The 20,415-nt window shown below is 38.9% G+C and overlaps 1 protein-coding gene across 1 annotated transcript; it reads left to right on the top strand.

Moving 5' to 3' along the window:
* Window positions 1-3,373: 3,373 nt before the first annotated feature.
* LOC104548009 (exocyst complex component 6-like) lies at window positions 3,374-19,998 on the top strand (the record flags this gene model as incomplete). The annotated part of the gene is made up of 5 exons (XM_010193912.1): window positions 3,374-3,426; window positions 17,342-17,513; window positions 18,807-18,854; window positions 18,991-19,081; window positions 19,953-19,998. Coding segments are annotated over exons 1-5 (410 nt in total), but the record flags the coding sequence as incomplete, so codon positions are not given.
* Window positions 19,999-20,415: the final 417 nt, after the last annotated feature.

Here is a 20,415-nt window from a genome sequence, read left to right as displayed (position 1 = left end):
GTAGCCTGCATGTTGAAGAAAAGGTTTTGCTTAATCTTTCCTGTTAGAGAGAAATGTGTCAGTGCCCTTCAGTTTGAGCAGGGGAGAGAAGGGCAGGGACTGGAGGGAGTGAACTGTGGTGTGGAGGAGGTGCAGGGACATCTTCATCCTGGAGCTGTGCTGGTGCTTCCCTGATTAGCGAAGTCTGAAAGAAGTGAAAAAGCACAAACGCTAGTCAGACTGGGGAGAGAGGACTGAATTTGCATGTTACCTCTTGGGGAAGATACGGACAGCCTGTGTACAGGTAACTGGAAAAAGCGGTTTGTGTGGCAGCTTGCCGCAGGGCGGTCAGCACGGACCTGCTGGCTTCTCTGGGAGAGGGGATGGTGTCTGCTGGAGAGTGTGGGCAGGGCCGGGGCAGGGTGAATGCAAGGTGCACGGATGGAGAACCTGGTGCTGAGAACTGATGGGTCATTTTGCGCTTAGCAGCAAGTGATTTTGTAGTTGGCTGTGTATGTCTGCAGTGTGTCCTCCAGTGCTGAGGGCTGTGTGGCAGTCTGGGCATTTGTGTGAGACTGGGGCTGATCAGAGCCCAAAATAGGGAGTGTGGTGGGGTGGCCCAGACGTCACCCTGGGGCTGCTTGTGGGGTCAGACTGGTCTTGGAGGCCAGCTCAGAGCAAACTATGCTCTGATCTCCCCTTACTGTTCCTTTAATATAACCAGTGTTGGAAGGTGTCAAAGGTGAGCATCACAAGGAGCTTCACCTGTGAGAGTTTGTGAGCTCAGGCTGAGAGAAAGTAGCTGAGATGCTTTCAGACCAGAGTTGTCCCTGGAGGCAGTTTAGCCATGTTTCAGCTAACAAGCCCAGGCAGGTTGGAGCTGATGTCTGCAGAAAACACACCAAAACAAAAAACTTGGCAACAAAATATTAAATATAATTGCAGTTTTGCTACCATCTCCAGTATAGAGCTTATATCAGAGGAACCTATGTAGAGGACATGCAGAGAATCAGGCTGTGGTGGAAGACAGCATGTTTGGGAACCACAGGTGTGGATGGGGGAGGGATGTAAAGGAAGGAAGTGACAATATGAGTCTCTTATCTCTATTATACATTGAAAACGTGTCAAGGTTTTTATAAATATTCAGTTTCTTAATTTCTTTACATGTTCCTGTCTTTTCTTTTTCTATTTGTATCTCACCTATCTTGTTATCTTGCTGACTTTTCAGAAGGAGAGGTTTGCATTGCTGACCTTCAGAGTTTTTAGAAAAGATGTGTGCATCGGTCTGATTTAACCTCTAGTGTTCATTTACAAAACAAAACAAATGAGGCTAAAGAGTGGTTACACTTGGCTGAGTGTTTTGAAAAGAAATCCACCCAACATCATAGAAATATACTGCTACTTTCTAAGAACAACAACGTTTACAATCAAAACTGTAGCTATCTGTTCAGTTACGCCTGTTAAAATTAGTGAATTGCAGTGTGAAACTGAAACGTCTAAAATCCCACATCTGATTTCAGGATCTGTTTCAATGAACAAAAGTGTGAATGTAAAATGGAGCATGATTTTCTGCACAAGATCTGTGTTTTACTTGCTAAACAGTATAAATCAAAGAAATGAGTCGAGTAATTAATTCTGTGTGCAGTTACATAAGGCTACAACATAAAGTGATCCATTGATTTCCAGTCGTGGAAGCCATTGATGCCAGTGCATGTAATGACTCTAATTACATTCATTTCATTACGTGAAGTGGAATATTTTTGTAATCTGTGATCTGTAATGCTGGGAGAATATTTATAGCATCGTGATGTGAAAAGAAGTACCAATATACCTACGGAAATAGCAGAACAAAAGAAGGGGCTTGAGGTGAGCAGTTCGGATAAGTAACATGAGGTAATACTAAATGCTGAAGGTAATAAGATATGCAAGATCTGACTTACCCTTAATTGGTCATATCAAGATCTTAATGTCTTCCTAATGCATCCGTGCTTCACAAAGGTATTGTAATTTTTTTCTGGGCTGTACACAGATTCCAGGGAAACACGTTTCTGCCCTTGCTTTTCTTCAGTGTTTTGTTTGCTGCTTTGGTACAGCTGTCTCTGCCAGAGTGCTGTTTTCTGCACTGCTAGAGCGGCAGCACTTGTGCTTGTGATGTACAAAATAATAGTACATACTGATATATAATGGTTTGGTGTGTAATATACAAATAAGGAACAACATACAGACTGGTCCTGCAGGTGATTTTCTAGTGAGGAGATCCACCCATCTACAGCAGTGTGAAACGCAGGTCCTTTATGGGAGGAACCAAGGTACAGCTAGTGCAATTGGGATTATTCACTGTTGAGGAGAGTAAGTTAGCTCCTAAAGATTACTGTGCATTTCAGGAGATATAAAATGGAGATATTGTACTTGATTAAATTAATTTTCTTTTTAAATTTTAAGTGGATGAATTTATTAGTTTAAAATTGCTGGCATTTAACTTGCATCTCTAAATTTAGTGACACTCACTGAGTCATTATAAATGAGATGTAAATAAACTGTATAACATGCCTTTCATTAAATAGGCAGGCTGTGTATGTAGCAGGCCAGGATTAATGTTGGTTTTTTTTTTTTAGCAGACTGAAACTTTTATCAACATCTTTCTTTAATGGCTAAGTAAATGAAATTAATGACAGCACCTGTTAAAGGCTCGTCACTCTCACTTTTTATATAAGGTTAATATCTTATAAGTCATGTCATATACATACCGTTGGGCTTTGCAGAACCAGAGAGAGTTGTCAGCACATTTCTAACCTTTATAAGGGAAAAAGAAAGAAGAAAGAAAGAAATGCAATTCCCATATCCCTCTCAGAAAAAGATAAATTAAAAAGTTAATAACAAAAAACTTTCAAGCCCTCACTGAACTCCATATAAATACACATTAACAAAACTTGAAGAGTCGATTTTTAAGAGTGTCTTCACACTTGAATACCCTATTGGATGTGCCAAGGTAATCAATCAGATAAAGTCTATTCAGAAGAAAATAATTGACCTTATCTGCTGGTTCGTTAGTTTTACATTAGTCGAAATGGGTCAAAGTGGAGCTCAACAGAGTGGAAGATGTTGTTCTGCTGATGTCCTGATATTCTATACTTACGAGTCAGTTTCAGCTTGTGGTAATGTGTAATATTTTAAAGTCCTTTTTTAAAAATAAGTGAATTAACTCTTACACTCTAGCATGGCAATGTATTGTGCAATCATATGGTAGGCTTTTTCTGAACACTTCATGTCACGAGCTTCGCGTTGCTGAGTTTGCAGTGTTCTGTGAGCCCCGTGCGCGGCCTGCCAGAGGAGTACATCCATGCCCGCAATCAGTTGACTAAACAGCTAGGACAAAAGTGGAAAAAAAAACCAAATGAAGACTTATGGAGAAATTGATGATGGCAATTTTGTAGCAAAGGTGCTATGGTAAGGAGGTGGTGTGTCTACTGATGTGTCTGTAAGTGGGATGTGCTCTGTGGCTGTGACCCACAATCACGGCTCAGAAGTGTTCCTTGAAAGTCAGTGTAAAAGTGCTTTTAAACAACTTCTCTGTTCCTCTGCTCCTGACATCTGTCATCACTAAGCTGCTGCCTGGTAGATGTTAGAGCATCTTCTAGGTTGCTGTAAGTTGTGCTGGCCATGAAACTTCTTTGCAGAGTTATTAGATGGCCTTCTATGTGAAGACATTTCACTGGCAAGTTACCTCTGGCTACTGGAACCACATTGACTAGAGCCATTAGGTTGAAATGTTTTTGTCTGATGCTACAAATGCTGTGGTGACCTTCCACTGACCTAGGACTGCATTGCACTGGTAAAGGCAACACTGAGCCACACAGCTGCAGAGCAAAAGCATTTCTGTATGGTGCTGCTTTTTTTTCTCCTTATAAGTTGAACAGAGTTGGGAGGTAGGATGTACAGCTGTTGTGAGCCTCATAAATGAGCATTGGTGAAGTGTTAGAAGCGACTGATAGCTGTTCATGCGTAAGTTCTGTCCTTGTGATGCAGAAAATCTGAAGGTAAAATGGCACGCTTCAGTAAGGCATCATTTGGGGAATAAATGGAGGAAGCAAAGGTAGCAATAGTGCTCCAAGCAAGACTGTTTTGTACTTTCCTCATCAAGATTTCTAAGAAAATTCAGAGGTAGAAATATGAAGTGAGAGTCTAATTCTGCTGCGTTTACGGAGTTGTGGTACACTCTGCAACTGCAGGTGCTTTTGCCCAGACTGGGGGTCATAATTTGTATTTTGGAGATATTCCTGTGTCCATTGAGGAGGTGTATCCAAAGCCAAGTGAACAAAGCACCTGAAATACCCATTGAAGTATGACAGGATGCTCTGAAGTCTCATCGTAACTTGTTTTACTGAAAGTATACACAGTTATTCCTCGCAGACATGATTTAGTTATATGGTTCTATATCTGCAGTGGAACAGTGAGTAAGCAGTAGTGCAGGCAGTATGAATGACTTCTCTGCATGTGGAAACATAGTGCAGCATCAACACACTTGCAGACTGGGAAATACTTTTTCTGAGCGCTTGCATATGGGCTGTTAGGATTTGTGATGTGGTTATCCAGTGACAAAGTGTGGTTGCCCTCATTTTTGCCCTGTGGTCTTACTTGTCAGGTATGATTGTCTAAGGGCATTTTTCTGTGTTGTTATTATTTTAGTTTTTGATTATGAGCCAGCAGTTCGCATTTTTGTCTATAACTCAGTCTCGTTTTAAATATAGAACAAATGTAAAAGGACTCTGAGATAATCAACCAGTGCTTTGAAACAGAATTTAAATGGTTTGATTTCAAATAGTATGATAATTTTTACAATATTATAAGCTGGTTTTAATGGTTTGAAAATCAGTAGTCTGTATCTTCATTAATGGTCTGTCTTTAGGCCCTGCTCACTTTTCAAGTTAATGTGTTTCATTCCTGGTTCCCTTTCAAGCTGAAGTTACAAAGTAGCCCAAATTCTGCCATCCTTTTTTGGATCAGGTCACAGAGGCTACTTTGATGTACATTTATATACCAGTTTATCACAATAGCTAACTCCTATTTTGCAACCCTGTTGCTATAGAGCAAGGCGAGTAACCTGCTGGCTGAGAACAGTGTATCCTGAAGAAACCCTGGCTGGCTGCTAGTGTTGGTTGCAGATTTTGTCACTTCCCACAGGATTTCATGGTACTCTGACTGTTTTAAGTTGAAAGGCTACAGTCCAATAAAGCAACTGACTGCGTGAGCAGGGCTTTCACCATGTATATGGCTATGAAGGAACAATGTTTTTTTGTCACTGGTCCATTAAATGGAGTCAAAACAGCATAAGAAGAGTGCGTGCTGCGGACTGATTAACCTGGCATTTGTATTTTCAGTGGCAGAAGTGCAGTTCTGATTTTTCTGTAGGCTAGCCTGGTATTTCAGGCAGAGTTGCCACTGGTGGAAAAAGTATTTCAGAAGAAGTTGGGGATTTGCTTCCAGTGCTGCAAGTTTCGACATGGTACTTCTCTACTTTTTATAAAGCCTGAAACTGTTTGTGGGTAATCATATCTGCACTGCATTTTTCTGTTGTGCAAAAAATCTTTAGCTTTGATGCTGATGAAGTTTGTCGTGAAATATGTGTCTGCAAATCAGGTTATCTTGATCTTTGTAAGTGTTCATGCATCACTTCTGACTCAGTTCTTGCAGTGTTTTCCAAATGGGCAACTGCCAAGTGAAGCTTTAACCTAACCAGTAACCTATGTGAAGAATACTTCTGAAATTGCTCTCTCCAGTTTCACAAGCATTACCAAAGAGCTTGACATTGTTCCCACGTTTAGGAAACATGTTTCAAAATACGTTGAAGCTTTTCAAATAGACGGATCATCTGCTCAGAGATCCAGCACCGTACTTGATAGGTGGTTCATGCAGTTTGTATCATTGTGTCTCATCTAAATTTAGCCTTCCCATCACATCAATGGCTTATTTGCTGTTACATCAGTTAAATTCAGTAGAATCAGTTGTTATTTGTGTTGTTTATTCATTGATTTACTCCTCAAGATGATTTTATTTAGTGTCTGTCGACCCAGATTTTGGACCTGCCACATGCATAGGAAATGCATCGTTTTATGTCCTTCATAAATGTCAGTCACATGGGTACTTACTTTCTTGCAGATTATTTTGGGAGGCTGACAGCATACACTCTACTCTAGCTTTGTGTGTGCATTGCTGAACCATTGCTCTGAGTCTTTGCAGTTTCCTCAGTATGAATGTCTATGTGTAGAGTGTTAGCATAGTTAAATTATAGAGAAGCCTGGTTTTGGCCTGTAAGTGCTAGAGTGTTTGCACATTCAAGGCTGAAATTACAGCAACTGCAGTTAAACAAGTTTTGTCATGTTGCGTTTTATGGATAATACTATCAAAATGAGCTCAAAAATCTGTGAGGATTGATATTTCTTAAATAATGCTTCTAAGTTAATGCCAGGTTTGCAAATAGGAAACTATTTCTATGGGTTGTCGTAAACGATTAAGTACTAACTCCTTCAAAAACATCAACCTGGCTTTGCATCAGCATCAAGTAATCACATTAGATTTTATCACGCTGAAGGGCTTGCTATGGCTAGTTACAAAATCTAGCTGCTGCCAGTCTTTCTGGCTATTATCTGATGGTGGTTGAAATACCCAAACCTAATTTCTGTCACCATAAAGCTTGGTAAAACAATGACATCACGTTCAATTTGATGTTCAGCTTCAAGTATGCTGCACAACACACCTTGTCCACGTCTACTAAGGAATTATTTGTGTGCCTGACAAACTGTGTCCTATGGGGGAGGGAGTTAATGATCTTTCCTGGAGCCTGGCTGAAGCCCTTCCTGTACCTCAACCTTTGCCAGTAATACCAAACTAGCGGGGAATTTAGTCAGTGGTGGAGGTGTTAAAAAGGAACGAAACAGGTTTTAGAGTCCATCAGCCCCAGTGGAAAGACTTGGGGTTTGACAGAAAGGACCTAGATGTCTTTGAACAGTTCTGCACTAGGGATCTGCAGAGGAGGCTGGGATGGGTTGTGGTTGTTTGTTTTTTAATATAGCATCAGAAGGGTGTTCAGCTCCTGTACTGTGAGTGGGATTTTCACTGTCTCGGAGAAAGTAATTTGCCTGTAAAACTGCAGTGATTGTAACTCTTGCAATTCCCTCATGATTCGGAGTGATACAAAATTAATAACGCGTATGCTGTAGTACTTGTGTCTAGGGGGATACTCTTGAGACACTGCAACTTAAAAAACAAGTGTTTAAACTTTCAAGTATTGCATGCTTCACTATTAATACCCTCTGCTCTCTTACGGGAGTTTAGATGTTTCTGTTGGTAGTAGCTGTCACTGGACTTTCACAGCTTGCAGACTTCCTTGCGTTTAGGGTAACTTGGAAGGATCTCCCCCCACTGATTTCAGCAAGGAAACATTTTCTTCTGAGATTTGTTTGTAGGTTAATTTCAACATTAAACTAACAGAGCTGTTGTTGTTTGTACTATAGGCTTGCTTTGTTTTATAAACTTAAGGAATTGTAATCAGGTAGCAAATATGTCCTACCTCCATTTGAAATGTGGAGCTTCTGTGGCATGCTGGAGTGTCACCTTTCCTGAAGGCATGAACAGATATTTTTCTGCTGCTTAGTTTAATTGTGGAGCAGGTAGAGGACCAGAGTAAGGTTAAAAAAGATTAGTAGAAGTCAGTTACTTCAACACTGTTGCTTCCCAACAGAGAGAAATACTGCGAGTTAGTTTAAGTCGGGCTTTTGAATTAAAGAGAAGGGTTTTTTTTAATGTCCTCTTTTGTTTTCTTTGGTGATCCTGAGAGATGTGCAAAGGATATGTAGTACAGGCTGTTGATTTGTCTGAGAAAAATACACAATGATTTTCTATGCATCGGCTACATGAACTCATAAAGTTAAAAATCAATATTGTAAAATTATTGGAAAAGGTATGCTTTGGTTATATGTTTACAAAGGAATTATTATCTGGTTTTATCTGTATTCAATAGAATACATCATTAATCCAATTGGTTTTGAAACTTTTTAATAATTGAATATTTTATTTAATCTGGAGCGGCTTGATTTCTAAAAGAATGTATTTACAACTGTGTTGTGTTGGTATTCAAAGCCTGCTGAAGTAAGTAGCTTAGACGTCTTATTTGTGACATTAAATGTTCTGTTCTGTTTTCATGTGTCTCGTGAAGGCTCTACAGAAACAACTGGTTTTTATTTATCCTGAAAGTTATGTCTAAAGTGCCCCGAATACAGAAAACGTGTTAGCTCTAGGTTATAATAGATGGCTAATTATTTCTGGTGCATGCTTATTAGAAATCTGGTCAAATCATTAAAAAGAAGTTAGAAGCTCACATTTTCAATTATAGATGAATCCATTGCCCCTGGGATTGAACAATTTTTATTACAGTCTGTGGAGTAATAAGGGAAGATAAGAATATTGCTGTATGGACTTCAGTCTCTTATTTTATTGTCTATGAAATAACGTAGGTTCCAACTATGTCCACTGTATCCATTTAGGTATATGAAACAGGTGGCCAAACTGGGCATTTTGTTACATGGCGATAGCTAGTACCAGAGCGAATGAAGCTGGTGTTTTCTTTGCTGTCTTTATCTACTGTTACAACACAAAACTAGAAGAAAAACAGCAGTGCGGCACTTGTTTTTCGGTTTCTTGCTTCATACATCAGTAAGTCACATTTTTTTTAGGAAGAGGCATCTCCTTGGTCAGCAGTGTAAAAACAGGAAGGAGGAAGTCTATTGCAAATCTGGGTTTGCTGATTATCAGCTCGTGTTTCTCTGCAGAGGATGTCCATTAACAGCCACCAGCGTGATCCATCGCTTATCCAGCACGAACAATGACTGCTGTAGTGCTGCTACTACAGAATATGGACCCTGCTTATAGGAAGTAATGTGAACTAACAAACTGTACTCGGCCCTTTCCTGCCCGTAGAAACAGGATACTATTAGTGAGAACAATTCACAGAAATTGCACATCCAGGAAAACCAGGCAAGTAAAGCATAACAGCTAAGCAAAGATTAAGAAAATCTTTTCTCTGATTAGGCCGTAGCTTGAGTTCTGCATTGTTCTGGCATGTAGTGTGGTCTTTTAAATAGAGGGGCGAGACGTAATTTTGAGTAAGGATGGCAGAACTGGAGCCTAGGTAGCACCTGGCATAGAAAGGCTGCTTAGGTTTTAAGAAATGTGCTTATTACCGTAACTCCAGTTGAATTACAGGAAGCACCTGGACATTATTTTATAAAGCTTTTTAGGGTGTATGCAGCAACCTATATGAAATTACTCCATGGAAAAATCCCTACAAAGTTTGCAGTTTGTGTAAACAGAAAATATCTTTGTATATTGTAGGACAAAGGAGGTTTCTGCAGTGTTTCCTGTGAAATTGCAGCTGAAATGGAGTGTGTGATACAGTATCGTGGTAGGGATGCCATGGTTATAGTCACAATGACAGGTCTGTTTTAAGGGCAGAATCTTAATTTGCATGGTCGGTGTTTTCTGCTTGAACTCATGCACATTTGACACATTTGAATTGTAAATATTTTCTTTCATAAATTTATTAATATCTGTCTGTCCTTTTTTTTTTTAATCAAACAAGAAACGGAGGGAGAGGACAAACATCTACTGGGCCTCTTCCTGCAATGTGTAGGAGCCAGCTGAGAGCATCTTTATCCTCAGTACAAAACTGGCTTTGGTAACAAGATACGAATTCTAAACCCATGATCTTCCACAAGCACAGTTTCTTAATCTGAGAGTTGGTTTATTTGTGCTTGTGTTTTGTTTTGTGTTAAGCATTACTTTGAAAAATGGGATAAAAGTTTTATATCTGAGTTTCTTTTTTTTTTTTTTTTGCAACATCATTTAACTGATCAAAGTGATCAGTTTAAAAATTGTTTTTTCCCCCAGTGCTGAATCTGGAGGTCTACAAATGAATCTTTCTCTCTTGCATCCCTTGTGGTTCAGAAGTTGCATGGTCAGGCTTTCGTTCCATGTCAGACTTGTGCAACTCTTGTGCAGATATGTGTAACTCCATCATTGTCACAGCACTCGTGGAGATGTAACTGATTGGCACTTACTGAGTGGTTATCAGTGCCCTGAAAGGAATGTGTGTATACAGTTTTTAATTGCTTCATATGTCTTGTGTAATCGGGAAATGAAAGACTTTGCGGCTATGTAGGCAGGGGCGGGGAACCTGCAATTTGTCCTCGAAACGGGACAGAACAGGATGGGTTGGGAGTGTGTGGAAATGGTGGAAGGTGGCAAGTCATTAGTGAGGAGCTACTTGGTCCTGTGAAAAGCTCAGTAATTTTTTTTTCTCTGTTTTCTGCCTCTTTTTTGGCCATTTTTAACATAGAAGATCCATTTGAAGAGTCTTTGCTGCTGTTAGAACCTATTATTATAAATTATTACTAGGGAGAGAATTGTTCACTCTAAAAATTTACAGTAATGCTGCATAAGCTCAGAGATGTTTCTCCTGAATATGAGTTGCAATTGAAAATAGAATCATTGTCAATTTAAAAAAGCAAACACACACACAAAAACCCAAGCCCCCAAACTTTGAAGAAATAATAGATTTTTTAAAACCCCAAATGGATTTGTTAAGTATTATTTTTTCTTTATCCAATTGACCATTTTAGTAATGACTCTTAATTGACAGAGTATTTATCACCAACCAGGAGTTCATATTGTCTTGTGAATCATTATTTTCTTATGAAAGTATGGAACTTTTATTTTTAATAAAATAAACTCTTCAGGTTCATTTTTGTCTGAAGCCTGAGTACCTGAGCATTTCTGCTTGCCATTGAAAAGTTACGGCTGTTGCCATAGATAGAAAGGACAAAATTACTTTAGTTCCCATTCTGATTACTCTTGCAATTCCCTTTGCCACGCTAAACTCCCATCAAGTAGATTGCAGGAGAAGTTATGTTCATGTTTCGTATTATTCTCATTTTCTAGTGGGAAGATGGGGTAGGTGGGAAGACTGGGGATTTGGAGGGAAAAAGCAAATTTGGGGTATTTGCTGAACTCTCAGAAAATACTTTCAGACTCCTCTCCTTTTGCACTTCCTTTGCCTACCTTTCCAGTAGTCCAGTCAAGGTGTTAAATTAATTTCTGGGCTTATGATTTTTTATTGGCCTGTAACTTTTTGTTTTCCCGCTCCTCATTGAAATGCTGATCCTCTTTTAATCCCATTTGCACTCAAGCATCTAATGAGATGTATCCTGGTTGCACGCACAGAAAATATTTATATGAAATGATAGCAGAAATACGTTTTTGAAGCTGTACTGTAACCATTTGTGAAGAGATATATGATAGTGGCTTAGAGTAATAATGCATATTGATGGAGTAATCATTGTAGAATGGATCAGATGATTTGATGATAGTTGATTTTTTAAATTACTGTTATTTTGTGAAGGGTCAGGTGCAATTCATGGCAGGTTAGGTTTTGCAGTTCTTGGCTGAATTTTAGCTCTCTGCAGATTAGCCTTTTTGCTTACTCAATGGGTGGTGTTTTTGTGCATAGAATGGTGCCCTCTGGTGCTTCAATAGACTTTTGCGTGTAAGCACCAAAAAAGTTAACAAGGTCTACTAAATACTTACTTTTCGTACTGTATTTCAGTTTTGAAAATAAAAATTTTAGGAAAGTTTTTTATGGTATGAGTTTTTATTTAAACAAAGTAACCTTGTTTGATTTTCTTCAAGTGGAAAATGGTTTCATATCTGAAAATTCTCCTTCATTTTTTTTTATTGAGACCCGAAATCAAATCTGTTTAAGCTCATCTTTCTCCCTTCAGCCCAGCTGGTAAGAAAAGATCGAGGTAAAAATATCCCTACTGCAGTAAAATTGAGCCAGTGATGGAGACATCTTTCTCCTTTAGGTTAAGCTGTCTCTGACTATTTGTAGTTCACTTTTTCCTAGTTCATAGTTCACTTTCTGAACTCTCTTGTGTCAACCTAGACTGGCATTAATGACTCATATCCAGTTGTTGGGATGAGTCAGAAAAAAAGATGTTTCTCAGTCTGTATACAGAGTTCTGGGAAATATAAACAAGTAACCTGCTACACATTACCAGAAAAATCCATCAGCTCTGCTTGTGCGTTTCATGGGTGCCCTGCTTGCCCCATCAATTAGGAATGAAAAAATAGTACCTGCTCCGTCCGTGCTTCGCAGTACTGGTGTCTTAACTAGTTGCTCATGTTAACGTTCTCTTGTTCCAGGTTGAAAATTAAAATAGTATGTTTTAGGTTTGGTTGGGGTTTTTTTGGTGCCAAAAATCAAGTACAAACTTCTATCTCCAACAGAAAAATCTTCAGTTTCGTGGTGTGAATTAACCACTAGTAATCCATAGGTTCCTATAGCTGTATAGGCCACAGGTTGAAAGCAATCGTAATACAAAAATCATGTCCTTCGGTTTTGCTCAGTTCAGATTTTTGCTGTATTTCAGCCCACTGGCATCCACTTCAGGGACCCACAAAGCTGAAGAAGATCCTTGGGGTTCTTCATTCAGAAGTGTATAAATATAAACAAAAACTCAAGTAGCTATAGAATAAACATGTAAAATTTCTCTTGATAGCCTAGGCATGTGTCCTGGTGTACTGGAACAGAATTTGGGAGTCGGTGTTCTGATGAGGAAAACTGTGATTTTGTAGGGACTACAACACTCTGTTTCATGGGAGCAAAGTGATAAGACTGTTAGAGGTTTCCGCTAAAGCTGGTATGCGATGCTCCAGGTCTCCAGCAGCCTTTAGATGAGCAGGTGCAGAGGCTGGGGGAAGCAGAAACCCCGGGCAGGTGACCCTAGTCTGACCAATTAGTGCCATTCCGTACCATTAATGTCACGTTCACTGTAAGCGGGGGAGTTTACTGGGGACGGCCCTTCCTTCATCTTCTCTTTTCCCTCCATGGCTGACATCTGGAGAGGGACTTGTCTGGTGTCCTACCCTGAGGCCTACTCCCCTGCAGCCTTGGCTGAGTATAACTCTGTGTACTTTATATTATAACTGTTATTAATGTTAGGTTTTGTTATTATTATTTTATTAAATCTATTTCTATTTCAACCCACAAATCTCCTTTCCTTTTCCTGACTCCCCTTCCCAGGTGGAGAGGAGGCATTGGGTGATCATGCAACCGTATAAACCATGACAGCATGTTTGCCCCTTTTTATGGCACTTCCCACTGACATATGTGAATGAACTTAAAGTGAGAGAGAGATTTTTAGGGTAGACGTAGTTGCATGTAATAATAATCTCCTGAGGAAATGCATTTGGAAGGGTTATCACTTCCTCACTGTCTTCTCAAGAGGAGAGAGTGCGTGTGTGTGTTGTAAGTTCTGTTAAGTTTGTCTTGTAATTTAAAAAAATGAGCTATAGGATGCTTTCAGGACTGTGTGTCTCCAAGATACTGCAGTGTGGTTATTTGTCTGCCTGCTAGTTTAACTCTGAAAAGGGCAGAATTGCTATCAGGATCACTTGCAGTGCCATACTCTGTTGAAATGTATGCCTTCATTATTCAGAGGTAGCAGTTACTTTATTTAGGCATGTGTAGGTAATTTTTGAAATGTATGTATGATTAATAAGCTCCAGCACCAGAAATAAACCATACTGTGCTATGTGTTCCGTAGTGTGTGCTATGTAAGCCCAATTTCTGTCTGTGATTGGAGATGGCATTTTCAAAAAGGCCAGTGCTTTAGATCAGACTTCCTTCCGAAGCCTTTGAAATGGCTTGTGTATAGTGTCCTAAGAGTACGGCGTCTTAGGAAAGTTAGTACACTCACTTAATTGGTCTTCTTACTTCACACCTAGATCACAGAGTTGTGATGCAAAGTGTGAGTTTCTTTTAAATATTGTGATGATTTATTTCTTTAAAGGTAAGCAGTTCTGCTTGGGTTGGTGGTTTTTTTCCCCTCCAGTGGTGTGAAGGGGGTTGATTTGTTATTGTTTCCACAAGATGGTGCTGTCTACACGTGTAATTAATGTGGAATTTTACTACTGGTGAATCTTAGGGAGCCCTCTGAACATGCTACTTTAGATCACAGATCACTATTTTATCAGCATCCCTGCAGAAAACAGTGTAAAGTAGAACATAAAAGAGTAACTCTTGTTTTAATAAGGTAGGCTAATTTCGTGATGAAGGCAGTATGTTGGGGGACACACAATACTGATTTCTTCCTCCGCATTTTAAAACATTTATTCCCTGTATGATTTTGAGTTAAATGTTGTGGTAATACCCCTTAGAATTATCAATCAATACTTTATTTATTATCATTAAACTGAAGTATAAGTAGCTTTAATACTGAGAAAAAAATAATAATACTGTGTTGCCTATGTCACATCATATGTGCTTCCGTAATTTCTGGCTATGTTGTCTGGGCTTGTCTGATAACATTTTAAAGAGAAATCTCCCGGCCACAAATTATTTCTCTCTCTGTGTTTTATCACCGTGTCTGTCAGTGTTGGCAGACCTGGAATCCATAAAAAGGTATCAGGACAGCGGTGAGGAACTGCAGCCACTGGATACCTCAAAATCATCAGGCAGTAACGAAGTCCAGAAAGGCAGTGTATTACTGCCACCAAAGAAAGTTTGGTGGTACCTCCCCAAGTATGGAGCTCCTCTTGCACCATGTTTTTACAGTCTTACTCTCATTTGAGGTATACTTGGTCTGCTGTGTTCTGCTACTGTTTTCACGTACAGTTATGTTAAACAACGTACAGTTAGGAGTGCACAGCGATAGATGGAAGTCTCCTGCCTTTGTGATAATTATACTCCTTTCTCACTTCCCTCTGAGAGCACTGGAAGGAGACCTAAACTTGGAGATTCCTTCCACCCTTAAATGAAAGCCTCAAGGAAGCAGTAATAAACATCTTTTTGCTGGTTTTTGCTTTAGCATCCAGTGCAGTATAGATGGTGAGTCTAGCCTTTTCAGGGCAATCTCATGCGTGCCCAGTATCTGTGAGGGCACTGTCTGAGGCCTCTGGTTCTCATATTTTTATTTCTTCTCGAGGAATGGTGCTCTGGAGACAGGTGGATGTCCCTCTACACCCACCTTGTAGATTCCAAGGTCTCTGAATCTTTTCTTATAGAGACAGAGCAGCACTCATGTAACCAGCTTGTACTATCTGTTTTGGAGCACTACATTGTCAGGTGTTGAGCCTTTTTCTCATTTCTTCCTCATTGCTTTGCAGGTAACAGTGATAGGCTCTACATGCATCCCCCCATGCCTTCAGATACAGAACATTAGGTTGCCTAATGAAAGCTCACTCAATGCTGATTGTGTCTTGCGCCTTTCTTTCCTCCCAGGCCAGGTTGCTGCTTCTCCCTCCAGCCAGCATCAGGTTCGGGGTGCAGGTGCTTCCCACTGGCAGGTGTGGCTCACTCGTGGTCTTCCACCATAGCCCTTTAAACCTCAGTCGTCCTGGGCAGCCTTGAGGGATTCCTTTCAGGCAGTCTGACAGGAACAACAGGAGGAGAGAGACTGTCACACGTTGCTTGTCCAGCTGTCATTGCAAACTGTGGTGGTGGGAAGCATGAGGGCTGTTTTTCCCTTTGTGCATCACTTCAAAAACCTTGGATTTTCCCCGGTACACTTTGGAGGAAAGAACCTGCCTTTCAGTACCATGGACTTATTTTCCTATCAATCATAAGCAAAAAGAGGGGGTATTATAGGAATTTGTTAAACAAATTTTTCCCTAAGAATTATCTATGGCAAGCGGGCTATCATGAATTGGTTTTCTTCCTTTGACATATAGGACAGCTTATTACCTTTCTCATTTTTCTGACTTCAGTTGCTTCTCTGAGTATATTGTCCAAGGTCAAAAGGAACTCAAAAAGGATGAAGAATCTAGTTACAAGAGTCTTTTCAATCTCTTCTATACCCTTTTCGTCCTTGAAAGATCAGGTTCTTGTCAGACACTCAGCTATAGGTTTGTCAAACAGGCAGTGATGACCCCAGATCTTGGCAGAGCCCGGGTCTCTGGTTGGAGCAGAGGATCTTGAAGAACATGGGAAGTCATGCTTCTCTGAGCAGACCAGTAGAGAAGTGCGTTCTCTCTACTCAAGAGTTTTAGAGGCTTTGACTGTTGCCTGGGTCTTGAACTTAAGGCTGTACTTCTACAAGCAACTCTGAGACCATTGGAACGTCAGCCTTGCCCCCTCATTTTAAGATTTAAAAAAAAAATTAAAGCAGCTTCTCCTTACAGATTGCTGGAGAGAACTTTGTAATTATGAGAGGAAATTAGAGGCTAAAAAAGGCAATTTAAAGATTTTTTGATCTTCTGAATTTTTTGGACGGTTACAATTTGCAGTGCAAACATGTTGATATATGTATGACTGTGTCGTCCTCTTAGTGCTGCTCTCATTCTATCTGAAAGCTGCTTCAGAAGTTACCTTTTGCTGCTGTTGGTATGTCAAGTTATTAATCAGATTTTGGAACTACCTTTGCTTTACCTTTTTTGGGAAACTTCATACCTTTGATTTCCAGTACGGTTTTCTGTAATACCTCTTTCCTTGTGCTCTCTGATGAAGTCTAAGTCTTTAAGTTGCCCCATCTCCTTTGCTCACTCTTATGCTTGAGCATTTTTCCACGCAGCTTTCTATTTCTGGCACAGCTCAATGAGCTACACCAGTGATTTCTCCTGGAGTCATGTTTCCTGCTTGAGGTTTATAAGTGTGCTATTCAAACAGTTAGTAAAATAAACCGAAAGACCTGATCTTAGCCATTGCTGAAAGTTAGATCCCATTGAGGTAGCAGCCTTGCTGCAATAGCATGTGCATGTCGTGGTTTTGCTTTGGGAGATGTCGCGCGCTGGCAGGAGGAGGCTCAGAGCAGCAGGGGTCCGGCTGCTGCCATGCAGTGCTCCGGTCATTCTGGCTGGAAGCATCCAACCCTGATTTAGTTGGATAACTCTGATGTTAGGAATACCAGAAAAACAAATTTGTATGTTTGCACTTCTTTATATTTAGCAAAGAGTGGAATTTGATGGAAAAGTGATCCGTGTTATTTGAGGTGGTTGGAGAAACTGATTCTTTTGTACCCGTATTTGAGCATTAGGGCATAAATAACAGACCAGTGAGGCTCAGGTCAACCATGATGTAGCTGGTTAAGCACCTGGATTAATGCCATAAGGGCTGGGTTCAGTTCTCAGTTTTGTGCCTTCTCTTTCTTTTAGTGCTGATTTTGGTGGAGTGGATCACAAGTGATGCTGCTGTAACATCAAGTTTGCATGCTTTTATTTTCTTTTCAAGAAAGAGATTTCAATAAAGAACCTTCCATGCTATTTCTAACTGGGGGGGAAAGTAAACTTTGATTTTCTTATTTGTATTTAACAGGTCTGTGTATGATGACCAGCCAAATGCACATCAGAGGTTTATGGAAAAACTAGATGCCTGCATACGTAACCATGACAGGGAGATAGAAAAGATGTGCAATTTTCACCATCAGGGCTTTGTGGATGCTATTACAGAACTTCTTAAAGTTAGGGCTGATGCAGAAAAGTTAAAGGTAAGGAACTAGTTTTTTCAGAGTCTCGTATATCATTGTCTTTGAATTTAAAAGAAGGAACTTGAATCTTTCACTGAAGAATAAGAATTTAGTGATTATCACATACACTCTGATGTTTGCAGCGATTTTTAAAAAGTGGGTTAGGATTTGTGATTAGAGCGGTGTTGCCTGATCCAGTAATTTGCATTTACAAAGCTGAATACTTTTTTAGGTCTAAATCTGATTTTTCCTTTTTTAAATGTATGTTTTTGGAAAATATCAGCAAAATTATTTTGCCCTTTTTAAAGGCTTTCTCAGAAGGTAAAGGACAACAAATGGCAAACCCAATATTTCTTACGTAGGTCTTTTTCTAATCGTGTGTTTATATGTCAGACCTTAGAAAAGCTTAAAATCTTGATTAGAAAATTAAAAATACTGCAATTATGCATGAAAAATAAATTTTCTTTACTCTGTGATGAGTGGGAGAGTACGTGAAGTTAGTAGTTTTCATTAGAACTGAGAACTAAGACTTACTACCAAATCAGAATGCAGAATAGTGAATTATGAGATCCATCCCTTTTAGCTCTCTTTACACTTTTGAGAGCAAAATATGCACACCAGACAGAATGAGCATAGTTCATCAGAGGTTATGATTAGAAGAGCATTATATAAAGGATATTCAGATAACAAGAGACCAAATACAGCGTCAATGAGGTCATTGAGCATCTTTGTTCAGAAATTAATGAGATTTTTAATAAAGTAGAATGTGCTTCCTTATTATGATGACCTAATGAGTCACTTACTATGTGGGAAAATCTGAGGTCGAGCTTTGCCTGCACCTGCAGCATTAAAATGTTGCTGTGGTTTGGAGATTTCCACGTTTGATGTTAATCAACCACCCAGTGTTTGCATTCAGCAAAGTATGAATGTTTAATTACCATAAAATGCAATCACCATTTCTTACAGACAATGAATGGCCCATAGAGCTCATTGAGGTTATCAAAAAGGGACCAGTGGTCAATTGGGTCAATGATTTGAATTGTTTGACAGACCTACAGAAACAAGGAAAGTTCAAAAATCCCAAGTAAATTTGAGAAGTTTGCCACAGAATCTGTTAGAAAGAACTGTCATAAGTAATTGAAGTTAACAAAAGCCCTTTGCGATCAAAAGTTCAAGTTCAAGCTGTAGAGTTAATTTGAATTTGCATTTCTTTGTTCTAAGTTTCTCATGAAGCATGATCTGATTACAAGGGTGAGCAGTCACATCAGGGCAATATATGCATATTTGTCTAACAAAGGTGAAATTATTTTTAAGGTCCAAGTTACTGATACCAACCGAAGGCTTCAGGATGCTGGGAAAGAGGTGAGAAAATGATGCTTCCTATATGGGCATTATTAATATTTTTAGCAAATTAAATTTATTTGCATCATTTAATTGTGATTTTCTGTCTGTCTTTCTGTCTGTATGTCTTTCTGTCTGCCTTTCTTTCATCTCTAAGGTGATAGCCCAGACGGAGGAAATAATCCGATGTAGAGTTCAGCAAAGGAATATAACAATGGTTGTAGAAAAACTACAGTTGTGTCTTCCAGGTGGGTAACCTATAACTAAATATGATCGCAAATTAAATAAAGTAAGTAACAACAGTCAAGATGGAAAATTTATTTTTTGAGTTGTGGTCCTGTAACACCCAGCTGAACAAAAAAAAGGGTTTTTACAGGATGTCAGTGTGTGGATTCCATGTCTCTTACAGTAGTTGACATTGAGCAGTTATGCCACTTTGTGAGAAGACAAACATGCAAACAAATGATGCAAACAATGTGGCCACTTACAGCTTTAAGCGAAATAATGTTTTTAATATGACAAACAGGGAATTTATTGCTTAAGAGAGTGTTTTTTCTTGTTTGAATTCTAGGGAAAATACTCATGGTTCCATTTCAACATTGCAGTTTTAGTTACATGACATTACTGGCTTTTTTTTTTAATAAAACATAAGGGCTCTAAATGTTGTTTCAGAAAGGTAATCTAGGATTGAGCACAGCTCTAGGGGTTTTATTCTGTTCATTATATTGGCATAAAACAGATAGAATTTTTCTTTGTGAAGTGTTGTTGACTTGTTATAAGTACAGTAGGTGGTACTGTTGCCATTTAATGGAGACAGGTCATAGACTGGTGATGCAGACAAGGTTGTTATGTAGTAAGTGAATGAATATGCTTGATGTATGTAGTGTCTACTGTTTTGTTTATTCTTAATTCTTTTTCACTTAGTATCTGTTAAAGAGTTGAGTTCTTTTTTCTTATTTGCATTCTAGAATTTTATTCGCTACTTTTATCACATTTACGTTAACAGTAGGAATTATGTCAGGTAAATTTAGCATATAATTTTCTATGGTTTATTTTGTCCTCTTTTATTAACTACAGCCACAACAAAAATAATGGGCTAATCTGCTTGTTTTTATGCAGTGCTGGAAATGTACAGCAAACTAAAAGAACAGATGAAAGTAAAAAGGTGAGCGAATTTCTTTTTATGAGTAAAATTTAACATTGGTAAGTAAACTGGTAGAATAGCAAACACTAATGTAGACAAGTAAGCATTCAAAGTCCTGTAGCTTGGTACACTTAGTCTTCTTCTCATAATACCTTGTCTGTGCTTCAAAAATATCACTGCAAGTGAACAGATGTTATATTAAATATGAAGACTTAGGAGCTTAGTGATTGCCATGAAAAATAATGTTTACTTAAAAAGCATGACGTGCAGTGAAATTATGATGATAAAATGTGAAGTAAAGTGTATTTTTTAATACTTAAAACAGTTGAAGAAGCAAAAATAGTAAGATCCTTAGGGAGTAAAAATCTTTCAGAGTACATTAATACCTGATTTATATTTATTTAATATGTATTTATTACATAAATACATATATTTATT

Source organism: Mesitornis unicolor, unplaced genomic scaffold (assembly GCF_000695765.1).
Source record: "Mesitornis unicolor isolate BGI_N332 unplaced genomic scaffold, ASM69576v1 scaffold25540, whole genome shotgun sequence".
NCBI classification, from domain to species: Eukaryota; Metazoa; Chordata; class Aves; order Mesitornithiformes; family Mesitornithidae; genus Mesitornis; species Mesitornis unicolor.
Note: the sequence above shows the minus strand (reverse complement) of the source record. Positions and strands in the feature narration are given on the sequence as shown.